The sequence below is a fragment of the Muscardinus avellanarius genome (assembly GCF_963383645.1).
Source record: "Muscardinus avellanarius genome assembly, chromosome: 3".
NCBI lineage: Eukaryota > Metazoa > Chordata > Mammalia > Rodentia > Gliridae > Muscardinus > Muscardinus avellanarius.
The window spans coordinates 144610074-144624185 of NC_137788.1; the positions used below are offsets into that span (position 1 = coordinate 144610074).

Below are 14112 nucleotides of genomic sequence, written 5' to 3' on the forward strand. Positions count from 1 at the left end.
AACAGCAGCGGTTTGGGTAGGCTAACCAATTTCTTTTATAGGTTCATTGAGATCAGCTAGAGGCAGAATCCCGCTTCCTCCCCCAATCCTGTATATAAAGTCAATACAAACCAAATGGGTCACCCGGAGACCCTTCTCTGCCACCCCACTTTGGTTCATTTTAAACCCGAGCTAGTGGAGGCAGAACCAGACAGCCGTTTCCACAAACAAGAGATTAGCTCAGCAAATGTATATGGGTGCAATATTTCTGGGAAATAGTTTCTCTTTAGAAGAACAATCTTCAGCATATAGAAATATTTATCCTCATTCACAATTAATATGCCAATTCTAATGCCACCTTTTCAGGAGGAAACGAGTATTCTCCTATGGGTATCCAAAAATGTTTCCCTCGTTATTTTCTAATTCCCATCATTTGTGCTTACTTAGAGGAGAATTGTTTCCAACTTCTCCAAAGAGAAAGGAGATATTTATACTTAACAAAATATTCATTATAAACATTTAGCAAATTCACACTGCACTGTTAACTAGTCTGAAGCCTTTTCACACAGACACCTTATTTATCATACGGATGTGTTGTCTGCTCTCTCCACATTGCTGATTGAATAAACAGAGAAAACAGCTGAGCACAGCTGTGCGGAACAACCAGCAATAGAGTCAGTCCAGGGCACAGGTTTTAGAGTCTGATCGCTGGATAGGAAGCAGCAGTTTACCACCAACTCCCTTTGCACAGTGCTGAGGTTGTCGACCATCCTGAGAAGTACGTTTATGAGTTTATTCTGAAGAAGAACCAAGCAGGACAGGGAGATCGCCCTGGCTCAGGAGACCCACACACCCCCTCTCCCACTGCCTCCCTTACCCACTCACCTGAACAGCAGGGACTCCTGGTAAAAGAAACACTGGCTGGCATTTCTCCGGATGCTTCTGTAGCGCTGGGAGGCCCTTGAAGATTTCATGGGACTGGGGCTGGGAGGCTGGCAGACAGGGGTCTAATGGGAGCTGCAGAGATTCCCTGCCTTCCTTAACAGGAGCAGGATGCACGCCTGCAGCTGGTGCTGGGCCCAGGGTAGAAGTCAGGAGGCTGATCATGCATGTATGATGCTAAGGCGGCCGCAGCAGCACTGATTGGCTGGAGTCTGGGTGGCCCAAGGGGGGAGGCTTGGCTGGGTGATCTAGGGGTGGCTTGGTGCTGCCCAAGAAATCTCGCCCATAACTAACCCCTTCTGCACAGGCAGGGCTTCACCGTTTGCAAAGCACTCCATAACTATTAGGGTGGCTAGTGTTCACAAAACAGTCAGGAGTAGAAAAGACAGAGCTCCATTTCCCCATTTCACCTCTTCTGAAAGAGGCTGAAGGACAGCAGAGCCAGGACCACGCCACACGGAGGAGTCCCGCAGAGACACGGTCACATCATCCCGCTCGATTTTACTATTTCCCCCCGAGTTTTGTTTTTATATTTCAAACGAAGTCAATTTTACAAAAGCACTGTGTATTCTTAACCTAAATTTATTGTTTGCCACCTTTCGCTAGAGTTGCTTTATGTCTATCTTTCTACTTTCTGCATTTGAAAGTGGGCTGCACCATGCCTGGCTATGGGTTCCATCCCCGGTATCGCAAAAAAAAAAAAAAAAAAAAAAAAGAAAAGAAAAAAGAAAGTGGGCTGCCGAGGCAACACGCCAACTCCTACTAATAATTAAATTAGTATTTTGTTGTTTTTTATATTTATTCAGTGTGGTTACATTAGTAAGCATGATGTCTTTATGAGACTGAGTCTGAGAGAAATGAAGAGGTTTCCTAGAGTTTTGTGGTAAGAAAGTAAAAAAAATCAATAGAGATTCTTTTTTCCCCTTTTCTCCTTCCTTCTCTTCCTTCCTTTCTTTTTTGGTACTGGAGATGGAACCCAGGGGCATTTGACATCTGAACAAACACCCCCATCCCTTTTTAATTTACTTATCATTATTATTTTTTAAAATATTTTTATTGAAAATGGTATACATTTAAACTGTGCTTGGTGCCCTCTTCCCCCCTCCATTTTCCCTTCCCCTCTTCCAACAGTGAGTGTCCAGGTTGACCAAGCTACATTCATACTTTTACACATTTTCGGATGTAAGTCCTCCATTAATCAACCCCAGCCCTCTTCCTCTCTTCTCCTTCCATTCTAGCTTTGCTGAGATTTCACCTTCACTATCTGGAGTCCCTCTGTTATCGTCAATGCTCCCTAGTTTGGGCATATTAGAGAAAACATATGTCCCTTCTCTCTCTGTGCTTGGCTGGTCTCATTTAATGGAATTCTATTCAGCTATAAAGAAGAATAAAATTCTGGCATTTGCAAAAAGATGGAAAGATGTAGAGAACATTATGTGTTTATTATTTTGAAACAGAATCTTGCCGCGCTGCTGAGGCTGGCTTCAAAACTTTGATCCTCTTGTCTCACCTCTGAAATACTGGGATTACAGGCACGAGCCACGTCCCTGGCTTAGAGAGTCAGAAGATGAGTGGCCTCTGTAGAATGAGATGCCCAGTCCATGTTAGTCCACGGCAGAGGCCAGCAGCTCTCCTTTCCAGCCTTGGGCACAGTGACACTCTGTTTCCTGGTTGCCTGAAGGTTCCCCTTGTTACTCATGCACTAGGATCTTCAGCTAAACACCTCAGGGCCAGTCCAAGCCCTGTGTAGGATTCCATAACTGTCTGCTAGTTAACACAAGACATGGCAAAGTCAACTTTGCACCACGATTGGAAAAGTGCAAGAGTGTAGTGGAAATGTCCGTTAGGCTGAGCACTCTACTCAGTACACACCAGGGACTCAACAAATGAATAAAGGACCGATTGTGTACCAGACAGCAGAGCAGAAAGGAGATTTCAGTAGCTTCAGGTGTGCGGCTTAGGAGAGGGCCTTCATTCACTCTTTCCGTCAGTCCACGAGCAAATGATTAATAGCTCAGATGATCTGCCAGGCACTGAGCTGGTGAAAGCAAGCCAGGCCCTAGTATAGGACCCTTGGGCACAGGGCTAACTAGCATGAGTTCAGATCCAGGGCTCAGGGTTTGAGGACAAATCAGAAACTTGTGCCAGGGCTGTACTGGGCTCAAAAATGGGCTGGGGCTCTAAGACCAGGTCACCTGCTACCAATTTGTCTGAGGCCATTTGGCCTGATGTCCTATCTAGAAGGTACAGTGCGTTATTTTGACACACACACACACACACACACACACACACACACACACCATAGAATGATCAATTTAGGGTAATTAGCGAATCTATCATCTGCAACATTTATCATTTCTTTATGTTGTATGCATTCAAAATCCTTTCTTCTAGCTATCTTGAAATCTACAATAAATTAAAAGGAGTTTGTGATATGGTCATACTTGTTTGTGGTCTTCTTATGGTTTCCTTGGACCAATGTTCTAAGCTTCCCTCCAAAGTGCCCTGGCCTCAGTTTTTTTTTTGGGGGGGGGTTAGGGTGAGGCTGGGATCACTGCCCCAGCTCCTGGGGAAGAACTCTGACTTTCTTCCCCTCTCCTGTCTAGGTTTCTGTGCCTCAGCTCAGCTCCAAGGACCAGGAAGAGACAGGACAGAGATATTGCCTTCCGGATGAGGGGGATTAATTACTCTGCATGCATTTGACCTCCGCTGACAATTTGATTAGAAGCTTTGAATGTACTGAGCAATTTTAAGTTAAGCCCAAATTTGTATGTAAATAGAATGACTAAAAATTGCTCAAATACAATTGGAATGTTTGTTTTTTTTTTTTTTTTGGTGGTACTGGGGTTCCTGGAAGCCCTTTTACTTCTGGGCTACACTCCCAGACCTATTTTTACATTTTTATTTGGAAACAGGGTCTCCTAAGCCAGCGCGCGCGGCTGGCTTCGAACCTGCGCGATCCTCCTGTCTCAGCCTCCCACGCGCGGGGATTACAAGCGTGCGCCACCACGCCCGGCTCGGAATTTTTTTTTTTTTAACTTATAAAAGATGCAAACAGTGTCAAAATGGGCTACACCTATCATTTCCCAGACTACCTGTCTCTACCTGTCTGGGGGGAGAGGACAGACTTAATTGCATAGCATGCGGATCCCTTTCAGTTCCAAAGAGGAAAAATGGAACAAAATCCAGTTATAAATCCCAGAAGGTCTCAACAGAAATCATCCGATGGCTTAGTTTACAGAAAAAAAAAAACATCCATTTTCTACATCATCAATTAAATAATTTTTCCCTGCTAAGTGAATTCTATTCTGATTCTATTCTGGGACACTAATATCCTGGTAGCATCTCAGAGAGTGTGTGTGCTCCAGGAGCAACACCCCGGCTTCCCCCCACCCCACTCCTGCTCCCTAGCTAGGAAGGTCTTTGCTCTGAATTTTACAAAACAGCCTTGCTCACTTCTGGAACATATTTACATGCTCTCTGCGATTTAGTGAGACCCTGTTTCAAAATAAAACAGAAAAATAGAGCTAGAGGTATAGCTCAGATGTAGAACACTCCCAAATTCAATCTCTAGTACCAAAAAAAGAAAAGAAGAACTAATCAAAGTTTGAAGAGATGTGTATGTTTAGCTTCTAGGCCTACATGCATAAATTATCACATGGTGTCCCCAAAATATGTATACTTTTCATGTTTTTATGCATCTGTTAAATTAGTTTAATGTCAGTTATAAAGACAAAAAGAGGAATTGATAATCAGATAGGTGCCAACCAGATACAAGTTGTAGGTCTTCTTTGTCCTGACAGCTGTTGGGCTTTCTCAAGGAAGAAACTTTTATTTTTGTTTAATTAAACAGAGGGCAGGAGGCAGCTCTGCCCAAAACCTGGGCTCCTGCCACCACAGTGTCTCCCTGGAGCCTGCTGGGCTTGCTCCGGGGTCAGGTGGAGGACGCTGGCCAGCTGGAGGGCAGTGAGCAGGGCTGAGGTCAGAGTGTGCCTATGTGACCCTCTGCTGGCCACCAGTGGCTCACACACCTGCTTCCTTCCTTGCTACCTCTCACAGATGCCCTCCTTCTCCTCCCAGGGCCACAGCGTGGGAGCTGAGCTGCTGATATCCCGTGTCCAATGGCACATAAGAGGCAAAAGAGCTCCTGAAAGTGCACCCCTAAAAAGCAAGATGGTTTATGCTAGCTCTACAAATGGCATTAAAAAGACACTTACAGGTATTAAACATGTATGGTAAATAAATAGCTTGGATGATATTAAGGGCTATTTGGCACTTGGAGAAAAATTGGGAGGCAACGTAGTAGTTTCATTTGAAGGAAAACCATTATAAGACTGATATACGGGTGTCTCTTCTTATGGGGTTCTTGTCCAGTGGATTTCAATGAGTTGAGTTCAAGGACTAACAAAGGGGTATAGAAATATGAAAGTTTAAGTCAGGGAAAGAGAGAAGACAAAAACAGTCCCCACTCCACACACACACACACACACACACACACACACACACACACACACAGGAGGGAATGAGGGGAGGAGGAGTCACTGAAAGAGAGTTACCACTGAAGCTCTTGGGAGGGTTTTTTTTTAAACCCTCTTGCGGTTCCCCATCTGTTCTTTTATTATTGATCAGAATTGGGTCCTGGGGTACTAATTCCTTTTGTCAAATTGCAACCCTTAATTTGAATTGTTAACTCGTGGGCTGATGGGCCCTGACCACCTGGTGTCCACCACTCTCTAGCCTCCCTGCTCACTGCCCCCATCTCACAGAAGGTGATACAGATGCCTTAAAAAAACATTCCTAACGCCGGGTGAGGTGGCGCACGCTTGTAATCCCTGCGCTTGGGAGGCGGAGACAGGAGGATCGCGCTGGTTTGGAGCCAGTCTCACTGGCTTAAGAGACTCTGTTTCCACATAAAAATGTTAAAAAATAGGTCTGGGAGTGTAGCCTGTGGGAGTGTATCCCGGAGGTAGAAGGGCTTCCAGGAACCCCAGTACCACCAACAAACAAACAAACAAACAAACAAACAAACAAACAAAACATTCCTACTGTTCCCAGGTCCTCTGCTCTGCCTCAAAATGGCAGCCACAATGGCCAGCATTGGAGCCTTCCGTGAGGCAAGGCCATTATTGAGGCCTCCGAGGCCGGGATCGGAGCCTGCTGAGGGGTTAGGCCGGTGCCGGGGGCACTGGCCGGCATCGGAGCCTTCCGTGAGGCAAGGCCACTATTGAGGCCTCTGAGGCCAGGATTGGAGCCTGCCGAGGGGTTAGGCCGGTGCCGGGGCCAGCGAGGCCGGGATTGGAGCCTGCCGTGAGGCAAGGCTGGTGCTGGGGCCTCCGAGACCGGGATTGGAGCCTGCCGTGAGACAAGGCCGGTGCTGGGGCCTCCGAGGCCGGGATCAGAGCCTGCTGAGGGGTTAGGCCGGTGCTGGAGCCAGCGAGGCCAGGATCGGAGCCTGCCATGAGGCAAGGCCGGTGCTGGGGCCTCCGAGGCCGGGATCGGAGCCTGCTGTGAGGCAAGGCTGGTGCTGGGGCCTCTGAGGCCGGGATCAGAGCCTGCTGAGGGGTTAGGCTGGTGCCGGGGCCACTGGCCGGCATCGGAGCCTTCCGTAAGGCAAGGCCGTTATTGAGGCCTCCGAGGCCGGGATCGGAGCCTGCCGAGGGGTTAGGCCGGTGCCGGGGCCAGCGAGGCCGGGATCGGAGCCTGCCATGAGGCAAGGCCAGTGCTGGGGCCTCCGAGGCCAGGATCGGAGCCTGCTGTGAGGCAAGGCTGGTGCTGGGGCCTCTGAGGCCGGGTTCAGAGCCTGCCGAGGGCTTAGGTCGGTACCGTGGCCACTGGCCAGCATCGAAGCCTTCCGTGAGGCAAGGCTGCTATTGAGGCCTCTGAGGCCGGGATCGGAGCCTGCCAAGGGGTTAGGCTGGTGCTGGGGCCAGTGAGGCCGGGATCGGAGCCTGCCGTGAGGCAAGGCCGGTGCTGGGGCCTCCGAGGCCGGGATCGGAGCCTGCCAAGGGGTTAGGCCGGTGCTGGGGCCAGCGAGGCCGGGATCGGAGCCTGCCGCGAGGCAGGGCCGGTGCCGGAGTCTCGGAGGCCGGGATCGGAGCCTGACGAGGGGTTAGGCCAGTGCCGGGGCCAGCGGCCGGCATTGGAGCCTTCCATGAAGCAAGGCCGCTACTGAGGCCTCCGAGGCCTGGATCGGAGCCTGCCATGGGGTTAGGCTGATGCCGGGGCCATCGGCTAACATCAGAGCCTGCCGTGAGGAAGGCTGGTGCTGGGGCCTCTGAGGCTGGGATCAGAGCCAGCTGAGGGGTTAGGCCAGTGTCGGGGCCAGCGAGGCCAGAACCAGGGCCTCCCATGAGGCAAGGCTGCTGCTTGAGCCAGCAAGGTCTGGATCAGTTCACCGGGTAGCCAGGCCACAACTGGGGCCGTCAAGAGTGGGATCGGTATTTTCAATGCAGCATGCACAGAGAAATATCGCAGAAAATTAAAACCAGATGCTTCCCCTAATCAGCAATAACTAGGAGGAAAGGGGCAACAGGAAGTGGTTGAGCTATAGAAAGGGCCCTATAGTGAAGCAATTAAGGTGACCAATCAGAGGGTATGGAATAGGGGAGGATGGAGCCTCTTTAAAAAGCAGGAGGTACATAAACATATGTATCAAAGTTAATCACCAGTCAAGCATGGGATCGAGGGAGGGGGAGGGAATGGGATAGGGACTGGATGAGGGCTAATTGGATGATGTGTGCTTGTATATCCTCTCAAGTCTTGTATTCCAATGTGATATATGATTACAATGCACCAATAAAAATAAATTTAAAAAATGACAGTCATGTGCCATCTGGATCTTAAGGGGCTTTTATCCATTGAAATAGTATTAGGTTAGTTTTTCCCCTTCCCACCGAGCCCTTCCAACACAAGGAATGAAGGAGATATTCATTTAAGCAGTCTGCCAGGGATTGACACTAAACTGCTTAATATGGTTACTTTTATATACACTCCAAGGAATGCCTTCCTGCCTTATAAGCCAAAACAGCTGTTTCCGTGGTTCCTTTGCAGCTAGCATTACAATGAATATGATTGTCCGTGTCAGTAGCTTAGAATACTGAAAATGAAAATACGCTAATAGGATGCCTTGAAAGTATTATTCAATGGCCAAATGGATTTGCAGTGTTATAGTCGCCCTCAACTGCAGATCTGTGAAGCGCTGGAGCATTCCTACACCTCACCTGTCTTGTCCAGCCTATTATTGTGACATGGCACCATGGATATAACACTATGGGATAAAGCACTCTTTTTGTAATGATCTTAATCCCCCAAAGAAATGAAATACCAATTACATTTTATTAACTGTCGCCAGTGTATCCTAGCACCTCACTGTTCATTCCTGTTACCTGCAGACCATTTTAAAGGAAACAACTCTCATTAATGCCTTTTTACTTGCCACTGAGTGTACACTTCTGAACAAGCTTAGGAGTTTTATGTGTACCATGTGAGTTTCATAACACTAAAGATATTTTGAATATTAGGTATGATGGCAGTTTCTGTATAAAAAAGCCAAATGGAACACTGTCTTGAGATCAGATTCCCCACCTTTTCAAAAATGGTCACGTTGCATACATATATCTACATGTACACATGCATGTATATGTATATGTGTATATATGTGGCATACAAATACATATGTGTGTATGTATTTCTATATGTGTATATACACATATACATGATTAAACATATAAACTGTCCCTGGAAAAGGAAAAATTTGAACTTTCTAAACATCTGAAGTAAAGAAGAACAGTTGAATTCCTTCTCAAACAACCACTTGGGTCTTGATTGAGATTTTTCATGAGTGACTTAGAGACTGTCTGTTTTGTCCCTAGTGTTGGGGGAATATTAGAAAGTGAGGCCAATGTCCCAGAGGAGAGATGACCTCTCAAGGCTTCCTCCAGTCCTTACAGAAACGCTGTGTCTCAGTCAGCAGATGAAGATCCAGCAGCTTCTGTGTCAGCGGAGAGGACAGGACAGAACAGAATCCAGGAACGCATCTGTATGGTATGCTGACCCGCCACCAGAATGTGAGTTTTGCAACACCTAAAGGAAAACAACTTAAAGAAACAACTCTTATTAATGCCTTTTTGCTTCCCACTGAGTGTACACTGCTGAACAGTGTGGGAGTTTTATGTGTACCGAGTCAATGGTTTCACTTTGGACTCAGTGTGACATTTCAAAATCCTTTTAGGAAAACTTTCTTCATCTTTTCCTTTAGTATTTACTGAGATCTTCTTTTATCTTCTATTTTTAAATTTTAAACTATCCAATTCTCAGGTAAAGGTTGAATAAATTCAAGGTGTACAATGTAATATGTCTTGATATATGTGTATATTAGTAATGGCTATCACAATCACATTTGGTAATGTATTTTTGACATGTATTTTTATTTCTTTTTTTTTGTCCTTCCTTTATTTTTTCTTTGTCCTTAAAGTGAGAAGAGATTTCTTCCTTAAAATTTACTTTAATTCTCCAAAGCAAGACTTTAAAAAAATTAAATTAACAAAAAGAGAAGGGACATATGTTTTCTCTAATATGCCCAAACTAGGGACTATTAGGAATACCAGAGGGACTCCAGATAATGGAGGGGGAAACCTCAGCAAAGCTGAAATGGAAGGGTAGGAGACGAAGAAAGCTGAGGTTGATTAATAGAGGAGATATATCCAAATATGTGTAAAAGTATGAATGTAGCATGTTTAACCTGGACACTCATTGTTGGGAGGGGGGAAGGAGAAGTAGGGGTGGCGAGGGCACCAAGCACAGTCTGAATGTATGCCATTTTCAATATGTCCACATAAAAATAAAAATAAATAGGTAAATTGATACATTGTAAAAAATTAATCTTTCTTGACTGCTTTTAGTATTTTATCTATATCTTTTGAGTTTGAAGTATATTCTAACCCACCTTTTAGGTGAAAGCATATTTTCTTTTGTGTTAAAGCATGTGGTAGCTATGATAGAAGTATCACAGGTTCAAGGCCAGCCTCAACAACTTAGTGAGAACCTGTTTCAAAATAAAATAAATAAAATAGAGTTGGTGGCATACCTCAGAAGTAGAATGCCCCTGGGTTCAATTTCAGTGCCCCAAAAAGGACAAAAAAAGTAAAGAAAGAAAGAATTTAACCCGGGGAGTTTTAATTCACTGCTACAGGCCTGTGGTGCAGGAAGCAGCTTCTAGGTCCAGCACACAGGGGTCAATTCCCAGAGCTCCCAGGAGGCCACCCATCCATGAGCCCACGCTGTGTGACTGAGCATGTGGTCTGGCCGTCTGCAGGAAGGATGAAACCTGTTCCGTGGCATCTTCATGAAGTTAAAAAGCAAAGACCAACTGCCACTGATCATGGCAGGGGTTTATTACATTTCTACTCTACTAATTTGGAAACTATGATAATTCAGACTTGGCAAATGTAAGACAGAACAAAAAATGTACATTCAAGCTCTGTCTTTGGAAATTTTAGATCAGATGCTATAGGCCTGTCATTAATTTAATTTTAGATTAGATGATATAGGCCTATCATTAATTTAATTTCTTTCAATACTGTGTTCCTGTTTTTCACACCCCTCCCCACTGACTTAAAGAAAACCCTGGTTCACTTCCATTGTAGAGCTCAGATGTGGAAATGACCCCAAATGCCAGCAAGCCACATGGATGTTTACAAAACAGGGAAAAAGTACAGGAGGGCTGTTTTTCTGAAACATCCAACAGGGATAGATTGCAAAGAAATGTCAGTCTGTGTTGCATATGTCAGCCCTGTAAGAAATAACAAGACCCCAGGGCAGAGAATACTCTATCATAACTGAGAACAGTGCCACTGGGGACCATCTGAGGCCTCAAGTGTGGGCCGGGGGCTGCAGTCGCAGATGGCCCCTGTGGGAGGGTGTTCCCTGGGACCCTGTGCTGGTCACCTGCTAGGGAGCTCTGAAGACAGGGTTCAGCGGGGTTGGGAGAGGACGGACGGCTTCTCTGTGTTGGTCTAGCCTATGATGCGCAGTTCCGTAAACAAACTAATTTCCCTCGAGACTTTTAAAAGCATCCTAACCACATTATCATTTTTCTGCATAAAGGAAGCTTAGCAAGAAAACAGCTATGGAATGGACTTTAAATGATCTCCAAATGGCCGTAAAATAGAGATGGCGGTCAGTAGAGATGCCGAGGGAAAAATTAAAAAGGTTTCCTTTTGCTAAAATCCAGAATTGGATTCTTTGGAAAGCCAGGCTACCCCACCCTTGTTCTTTCTCCCTTCTGTCAGCCTTCTGCAGATGTCTTTTGCATTATTGTTTCTAATTTTGTTTTTACTATTCTTCTACTGTTCTTAGCCTCACTGCTCTGTGACTTCGTGTCAACTCTATCTCAGGAGCCACATAGAGTTCTCTAACTTGGCTTATCCCAGGGTAAGCTGACCTGGCTAGGATAATTATTGTACATATTCCTGGTTGACACGGAGTGAATTAGCACACTAGATTCTTTATTCTTTCATCAGAATTAGCTATTTGTGTGGTCTCTGCATACTTCCTAGGGTAAAGAGATGAAGAAGATATGCCATTGTCTTCTGGAGGTGACCTGATGTGCCGTGGATGATTGGCAGAAAGTGAGATTCAGAATGCTGTGGAAGAAAGAAGAGGGCCACCATATTGCTCCAGTTTGCTCTGTTTGGGTCTTGAGAGATGGATGCTACTATCCTGAAAGGACAGTGTAGGCACAGGTAGGTCATTTAAGGCAACAGAGAAAATCACCTATGGGTCTGAACACATAGATTGAAAACTTATACCACGGCCTCTCCAGAACTCAGCTTGTGGATGGGGCCAGATGCCACACTAGAAATTAACTGAGGTGCTTAAAGTTCTTTTTTTTTTTTAAATATGCTTTTATTGGTGCATTACAGTCTCACATCATGATGTAAATCATGTTGATGGTGACAAACATACAGCCAGGCTGTTTTGCAGGACCAGGGTGAAGTCTCCCCCTTGTGGCTAAAATCAGTTATGCATTTACCCAATACTATGAATGTCAAGCAAGCAACCAGAGTCAATTTAAAGGTGAAAGACTTCTGGGTGAAATAGAAAACACTCAGCCCAGCCACCAGGCATGGGCTTGTAATCCCAGCATTTGGGAGGATGAGACAGGAGGATCACGGTTTGCGGACAGCCTCAGCTACTTAGTGAGGCCCTCTGCAACTCAGTGAGACCCTGCTTCAAAATAAAGAAAAAAAAAAATAGGGATGATGGTGTAGCTTGGAGGTAGAATGTCCCTGGGTCCCATCCCCAGTACTGAAAACAAAACACTCATACAGCACATTGTGCAAAGATATTATTTTTAATTTTTGAAACAGGGTCTTACTAAATTGCTAAGGATCTTGCTAAGTAGCTGAGGCTGTGAGTGAACTTCAATCCTCTGGTCTCTGCCTCCCAAATGCTGGTATTACAGGCATGCACCACCACGCCCAGCTCTTTATGCTTTATTTTTAAACAGAGTTTCACTGAGTTGCAAAGACACCACTAAGTAGCTGGTGCTGTCTGTGAACTGCAATCCTCCTGTCTCAGCCTCCCAAATGCCTGGATGATTATAAGCGTGCGCCACCATGTGGCAAAGCTATTGATTTTTTTTTTTTTAAAGATTGATTCTGTATACTAAAACTGCTGAATTTATCAACTCCAGAAGTTTTTTAGTTGAATTTTTATGATCTAGGTATAGAATCATGTTGTCTGCAAACAGAAGTAACGTCAGTTCTTCTTTCCCTATTTGTATTCCTTTGATTTTCTTCTCTTCCTTTATTGCTCTGGCTAGAGTTTCTAGTATTACATTGAAAAGAAGAGATGATAGTGAACATTCTTGTCTTGTTTCCTGATTTTAAGGGGAATTCTTACAGTTTTTGCAATTTCGGTATGATGTTGGCTTTGGGTGTATCAAGTTGAAATCATGATTTTGTAGTATGTTCCTTCTATTCTGATGTTATGCAGTTCTTTTAGTAGGAATGGGTGTTGAATTTTGTTAAATGCTTTTTTTAAGCATCTATTTAAATGATCATGTGTTATTTAGTCTTAGGTCTATTTATGTGGTGAATTTCATATATTGTTTTTCATATGTTGAACCAGCCTTGCATCCCTGATATGAAACACAACTTGGTCATGGTGTATAATTTTCTTGATGTGATTTTGAACCCATGTCACTTGTATTTCATTTAAGAGTTTTGCATCTATGTTTATCAACAATATTGGTCTATACTTTTCTTGTCTTGAACTTTATTTGGTATTAAGGTGATACTGTCTTATATAATGAGTTTGGGAAATTTTAATCTCTTTCTATTTTATAAAATAGTTTGAAAAGTATTGGGCTTAGCTACTAAATAAATATTTTATAAAATTAATCTGAGAATCCACCTGGACTTGGGCTTCTCTTTGTTGATAGGTTAATGCTATTGCAATCTCTTTGCCTACTCTTTATTGTTTTAATTTTTATATTCTCTTGATTCAATTTAGTTAGGTTATATGCGTCTAAAAATTTATCAGTTTCTTCTAGGTTTTCTACTTTATTGGGGTATAATTTTTCCATTTTATTGGAGTATAATTTTAAAATAGTCTCTGATGTTCCTCTGGATTTCCATACTGTCTCTAGTAATATTTCTTGAAGCATCTTTATTGGTCTTTGTCTGTAAGATTTATCTAGTGGTGTGAGAAGCATCTTGAAGTCTTCTAATATGGTTGTACTGGGGGTCAGAGAATTAAAATCATCACAAAGAGTTTGTTTTATAAAAGTAATCGCACCTATATTCAGAGAGTAAATGTTGACTATTGTTATGTCATCTTGTTGGATTTTTTTCTTGTATCAGTAAGAAATGATCTACTTTGTCTTTTCTGATAAGTTTATGCTTAGAGTTTACTTTTTCTGATATAAGATTTGCGATTACTGCTTGTCTTCAGGCTCCATTTGCATGGATTATCTTATTCTCTCCCTTCACATGTAGTCTGTGAAATCATCTTTGCCCATAGGATGAGTTTCTTGGAAACAGCAGATAGAAGATTATGTTCCTTAATCCAATTTGCCAGTGTATATCTTTAAATTGTGGAGTTGAGACCATTGACACTCATTATCATTGTTGAAAGATGACTTGTAATTCCTGTCATTTCAAGTTGTATTTTCTGTTTGAGATTGTG

General features: G+C 44.1%; 1 protein-coding gene across 1 annotated transcript in view; it reads right to left on the reverse strand.

Annotated features, from left to right (window-relative positions):
- TMC3 (transmembrane channel like 3) overlaps positions 1-953 on the reverse strand; it is a gene marked incomplete at both ends in the record, with an annotated part of 37365 nt that extends 36412 nt beyond the window's left edge. Inside the window, one exon of the mRNA XM_080691672.1 lies at positions 865-953. Within this exon, the coding sequence (XP_080547798.1) occupies positions 865-953 (89 nt within the window). The remainder of the gene's footprint in view (positions 1-864) is intronic.
- Positions 954-14112: the final 13159 nt, after the last annotated feature.